This window comes from Arachis ipaensis, chromosome B08 (genome assembly GCF_000816755.2).
Source record: "Arachis ipaensis cultivar K30076 chromosome B08, Araip1.1, whole genome shotgun sequence".
Taxonomy (NCBI): Eukaryota; Viridiplantae; Streptophyta; class Magnoliopsida; order Fabales; family Fabaceae; genus Arachis; species Arachis ipaensis.
The window spans coordinates 98,282,866-98,288,606 of NC_029792.2; the positions used below are offsets into that span (position 1 = coordinate 98,282,866).

The 5,741-nt window shown below is 42.6% G+C and overlaps 1 protein-coding gene across 1 annotated transcript; it reads left to right on the top strand.

Moving 5' to 3' along the window:
• Positions 1,436-2,588, top strand: LOC107611192 (proline-rich receptor-like protein kinase PERK9). The gene is made up of 2 exons (XM_016313146.1): positions 1,436-1,876; positions 2,358-2,588. The coding sequence occupies exons 1-2, from the start codon at positions 1,436-1,438 to the stop codon at positions 2,586-2,588; spliced, it is 672 nt and encodes a 223-aa protein (XP_016168632.1).

Below are 5,741 nucleotides of genomic sequence, written 5' to 3' on the forward strand. Positions count from 1 at the left end.
CTCAACCATTCTCACAAGCCTTTCATCACCAAGCACCACCTTATGATCCATATCCATCATATAACCAATCATCCCTACCATATTCTTATGGCCATTGTGAGCAAGAACCTTTAGAACCACCACAACCATATCAAGATTACTCCCAAGAACCACCTCAATGCACACCGTTTCCACAATTTTACCAAGAAGAACCACCTTCCTACCATGAACCCTCTCTCCAAAATAATGAACCTTCCTATTCACCCCAAGCCCCAATAGACGATCCTCTCACTTTGTTACTCCAAGGACAAAAAGCCATGAAGCGGGATACACTTGAGTTTGTCACCAATTTGACCAAGGTGGTGCACACTTTAGCCCACCAATGCTTGAATACTCAAGGTACTTCCGTGACCACATGTGCAAAGTCAAAAGATGAACAAAGCATGAAGGTGAAATTGAAAAAACAAGGAAGTAGACCTTGCATTGTCTAAGTGTGGGGAAGCCTCTCTCCCCAAATTACCATCCAACACAACCTTCAAGTGGGTAAAATTCTTATCCATACGCTTCACTTTCTCGCTTGAATATGGCTTGATTGAAACGGATGGACAACTTAGAGCTCTTTGTGGAATTAAAAGCAAGAATGAGTTGTGTAGCGGTTGCAAGTTAGGAATTAGGCTCATTGAGGTCAAAGCTTCAAGGTATAGGGCTGATGTTGGGACAATAATCACTTTATATGGACCTAGGAGAAAGCATTGGTGGAGTAAAGAGAATTCTATGTGCCAATCACCTTTATCGCGCGCGCGCAACGTGCGCGTACGCGTCCTGCCGCGCATGCACCACGAGCCACATTCCAGAGAGTTGGGCCTCTCCTGGGCAAGCCTTGTGCCTCAAGCCCAATTCATTCCACGCTGACGCGCACCATACGCGTGCGCGCCTATGACACTATAGGGAACGCACCACACGCGTACGCGCATCTGCCGCGTACGCGTCGATTCGCTGCTAGACTTTCTGGGCCACTTTCCAGAGAGTTGTGCTGGATCTGGGCCTCTTCTAAGCCCCCAGCTCAAAACCACTCACGCGTACGCACCCCGTGCGCGTGCGCGGCGATGCGTATTAACATCACCAGGGGCCACGGACCAGAGAGTTGGGCGTGCCGCAAGCCCATTCTAAGCCTAAAGGCCCAATCTCATGTACGCGTGCGCGCACTGTACGCTCACGCGCAGTTCTCCATTCCCCTCAATGCACGCGGACGCGTACTTGCCGCGTGCGCGCAGGTCTAGTAGCGCGACTCCCAGGCCAGTCTCCAAAGAGTTAGGCCTGGGTTGGGCCAACTCTAAGCCCCTAGCCCAACTCCATGCACGCGTGCGCGCACGGTACGCGCACGCGCCCTTCCCTATTTCGCTCCCCCTCGCCCAAGCGCGTTGTACGCGCACGCGTAAGACCCCATTTTTCCTCCATGGGCGCGGACGCGCAAGGTGCGCGCGCGCGCCAATTCAAAATTCGGGATAACCCTAGCTCGCGAGGCACACTGCGCAGTCGCGCACCCCAGCCTCCACCCCCATCTTCTTCTTCTCCTCGCCCCATCTATCATCGCAGCAGCAACACCAGCCGCCGCCGCGCCTCCCTCACCGCCGGCGACTTGCCCTCCCTCCTCATCGCCTTCTCATCCCCCTCTCACCGCCACCCATTCTCTCTCTCACTCTTCTCTCCCTCCGCCCTTCAGTTTCCCGAACCCCCACCGCGCCACCACCGCGCCACCGCGCCGCCATCACTGCCTTCCTCTCTCTCTCTGCCTTCCGTTCACGGCGGTGACACTCTGTTTCTGCTGCCTTATCCCCCCCATTTCCATTTTCAGTTTTCCCGGCTCCCAGGTTCCTGCTCCATTTCTGCTATCTCTGTTTTTATTTTCCCTTTTTCATTTTTTCTGTTAATTCCTAGAATTGCATGATTAGTAGCATTAGACTGTTGTATGTTAGGATTAGTTAGAAATACTTGCGGTTAGGTAGCTAGGACTGGATAGAGGATTCTAGGCCTGATAAGTGCTCCGTATGTGCTTACTTGCTGTTTATCTGTTTGAATGCTGTATGCTGGTTTTGGCTTGCTTTTTATGCACTTCTTGCTGCCTGATTGCTATACCACTGTTGCTGTGCTTACTCGATGCTGCTTTCTTACTGTTTGTGCTATTCTGTTATCCGGGAATGTCTAATTTTAAGCCGGAATGCTGCCCGATTTTCAAGGAAATTAGTTTTCTTTTAATCTTTATTTCAGTTTTGGGCATCTTTCCGTTTCCTTTTTGTCTTCCCGGATTTGCACAATCATTGTGAACATGCACCACAATTTCTCGTTCAATTGAGCCTATATATCATCATATCGACCAGGCACTTATCTCCCTCGGCGCTGAGCTACCTCCGCTTCCCGATTCTCCGGCCTCCGACGAGCAGGATCATCAGGAGGAGGACGCGGAGGCACCAGCTCAGCAGGATGCCCCTGCCGCTACAGAGCCAGCACACATGGAGGCTCCACCTCAGACACAGGAGACTCCACCGGTCCCACAGCCACAGACAGAGCCAGAGCCTATCGTTGTACCTCCCACTGATCCTCCGGTTTAGCATCGAGGACGATGCTTGATTTTAAGTGTGGGGAGGGCACCGGTAGCATTATTTGGGAACCGGTGAACTTTTCAGCCTAGTTATCTTATTTTGCACATCTTTGTATATATTTGGATGCTTTTCTAGTTTGCTTTGGATACTTTTACTGCTCATTTTGGGATTTTAGATATTTTGACGCTTGTGGATATTTTTAGATGTTTTGGATGATAGATTCCGTACTTCTAGTTGGATTCTTCTTTATACATTTTGTTTATCTTTGTTTTTAGTTTGCGGTTGTGATTAGAAATCATGTTTTAAGTAAAACTTAGGCACCCTTTTTGCATATTATATTGATTCTAAGTGAAAAAGGAAAGGGTGAACTAAGAAAATTTTTTTTGAATTTTTCAATCACAACAATGCTTAGTCAAACATTGAGGTTTTTCAAGAAAGTTTAAATATAGGGCATTAACCCAATTGATTGAAAGAAAATTTTTGGAACTTGCCTGAATTTCATACCTTGTGAAGCATGTATTGAGTTGAGAACACAAGCTTGTGAGACTTGAGCCTATTGATGTGGTTACATTTTATAACCAATTATTTTCCATTCTTGTGTGAAATTGTTCTCTTTCCATGATTGTGATCCTTAATTTGCTTGATTCTATATGTCCACTTATTTCTTGTGTTTGTGCATTTATATGATTGAGGCCATTATCTCGTATGCCGCCTTCTGATTTAACAAACCTTTTACTCTCCATTGTTAGCCAATTTTGAGCCTATGCTTAACCAACTTATTCTTATTTTAGCTCATTACAAGCCCAAGGCGGAAAACCAATGAGAAGTCCTTGTTTGGATCTTTGAATAGCCTAGGCTAGTGAGAGTGTATATTCTTCAAGTTGGTGAGGCTTGGGAACATTGGATAGGGTAAAGGGGACAATACACTTTTCTGTTTAGGAATTGGACACATACATTGTACGTCCTAGGGAGAACGACCCGAGGTTTAAATACTTCGGTTTATAAATTTTAGGGGTTTGTACTTGTGACAAACAACTTTTTGTATGAAAGGATTAGTGATTGGTTTAGAAACTATACTTTACAACGAGATTTCATTAGTGAAATTCTAAACCGTCAAAAATCCAATTCGTCAGGTCTCTGCATGTTCCCTGGCTCTAATATGCTTTTCTGGGCCGAAAACTGGGTCAAAACATGGCCCAAAATCGCCCCCAGCGAATTCTGCAGATCGCGCATGTCACGCGATCGCGCCATCCATGCGTTCGCGTCATCCAGCGTTTTGTCTTGCCACGCGTGTGCGTCGTCCACGCATTCGCGTCACTTGTGCAGTTTCCAATCCATGCGTTCGTGTCAGTCACGCGAGCGCGTCACTACAATTTCCTCTAATTCACGCGGTCGCATGAGCCATGCGTCCGCGTCGCTTCTCGTTGGTCATCTCCTCAATTTCTTGTGTTCCTTCCATTTTTTGCAAGCCTCCTTTCCAATCTCCAAGTCATTTATGCCCTATAAAGCCTGAGATACTTAACACACAGATCACGGCATCGAATGGAATAAAGGAGAATTAAAATACATAATTAAAAGTCTCTAGAAAGCAAGTTTTCAACCATGGAGTAATTTTGGCAAGGAATTGTAAATACATGCTAAATTAATGAATAAGTGGGTAAAGATTCGATAAAACCACACAATTAAACACAATATAAACCATAAAATAATGGTTTATCAACCTCCCCACACTTAGACATTAGCATGTCCTCATGCTTAGTTGAAGGAGATAAAATAAATGAGTAAGAACATGTAAAACTCATGCAATGCAATGCAACCTATATATGTGAATGCAACTATATGATTCTTGTCCACTTGGTTAAAAGTAAATAAGCTCTTCAAGACAATCACAAATCAAATTCCACTAATTCAATTATTATACAGTAACAACAGATAAAAAATTGCAAGAAGGTAGCTCATGAAAGCAGGGAACATAGAATTTAAGCATTGAACCCTCACCGATGATGTATGTATGCTCTAGTCTCTCTAGTGTATAGGGTAATCACTCTATCCTTCCCTAATCATGCTTTCTAATTTTTGTTCTTCACCTAACCAATCAACAACATTTAATGTACCAATGCAAACATCATGAGGTCTTTTCAAGGTTGTAATGGGACCAAGGTAAGGGTAAGGGTACATATATGGCTAAGTAAGCTTATAAATTGAATCTTTAATTAACCCAAGTTTTCACCTAACACACATATATATTCTATATAACTCTAAATTTCACACCTAGCTACCCAAAATTCCCTTTCACATTCCATACTCATGCATCAACTTTATTTTGATTTTATCATATCCGTATTGATCTTTGAAATTTAACTTAGCATTGGGGTAATTTTGTCCCCTTATTTAATTACTGAATTTTTTTTTTAACATAAAAATAAACATAGTTTATCAATGCACATAGATTTTTTATTTTTATAGTTTCACATGAGTAGGCACCCAAATTCCCATTATATTGTCATGACACATTTCCTTATTATCTTTTGTTCCCACAATTTTCCCATACTTAATTAACACACAATTCTATCTTAAGCTAACCAAAGATTTAATTGGGACATATAATTGTTTTTCCGCTTAAGGCTAGTGATGTGGTAAAATACAGAACAAATGGGATTTAAAGGCTCAAAGTGGCTAACAAAGGTAACTTAAGGGGTAGGCTTAATTTGGATAAGTGAGCTAAACAAATAATGGCCTCAATCATATGCAAGCATATAAATATATTAAACATTGGACATATAGGATGAAACAAAATATAGATTACAATCATAGAGAAGTAAACACACAAGAATAAAATAATTATGGTTAAATAATGTAACGATGTATTTAGGCTCAGAGTCTCACAGGTTGTGTGTTCTTTAGCTCAAAAACTATGTTCCAAATATAACTTCAAGAAAATTTAACATAAAAGTTTTGATTAAAATTAGTGAAATTTTGTTCTAAAAATAGGGTCTTAGAAGAAACTTATTATCTTTTCAATCAAGTAGAACATGCATGCAACTAATCTATTACTATGCAATTTATCCTATTCTACAAAAGAAAAACTAACTAAATATCCTATTTTATTGGCGTTAAGGAAGAGAAATTACCTCCGGAAGTCAGGTACTGACCGACCTCCCC

Excerpts from the sequence above, each read along its gene's own strand:
- LOC107611192 (XM_016313146.1), top strand. The coding sequence starts at position 1,436 with ATGGGCGCGGACGCGCAAGGTGCGCGCGCGCGCCAATTCAAAATTCGG. Across the intron at positions 1,877-2,357 it reads GCTCCATTTCTGCTATCTCT|GCACTTATCTCCCTCGGCGC; the intron begins GTTTTTATTTTC and ends CATATCGACCAG.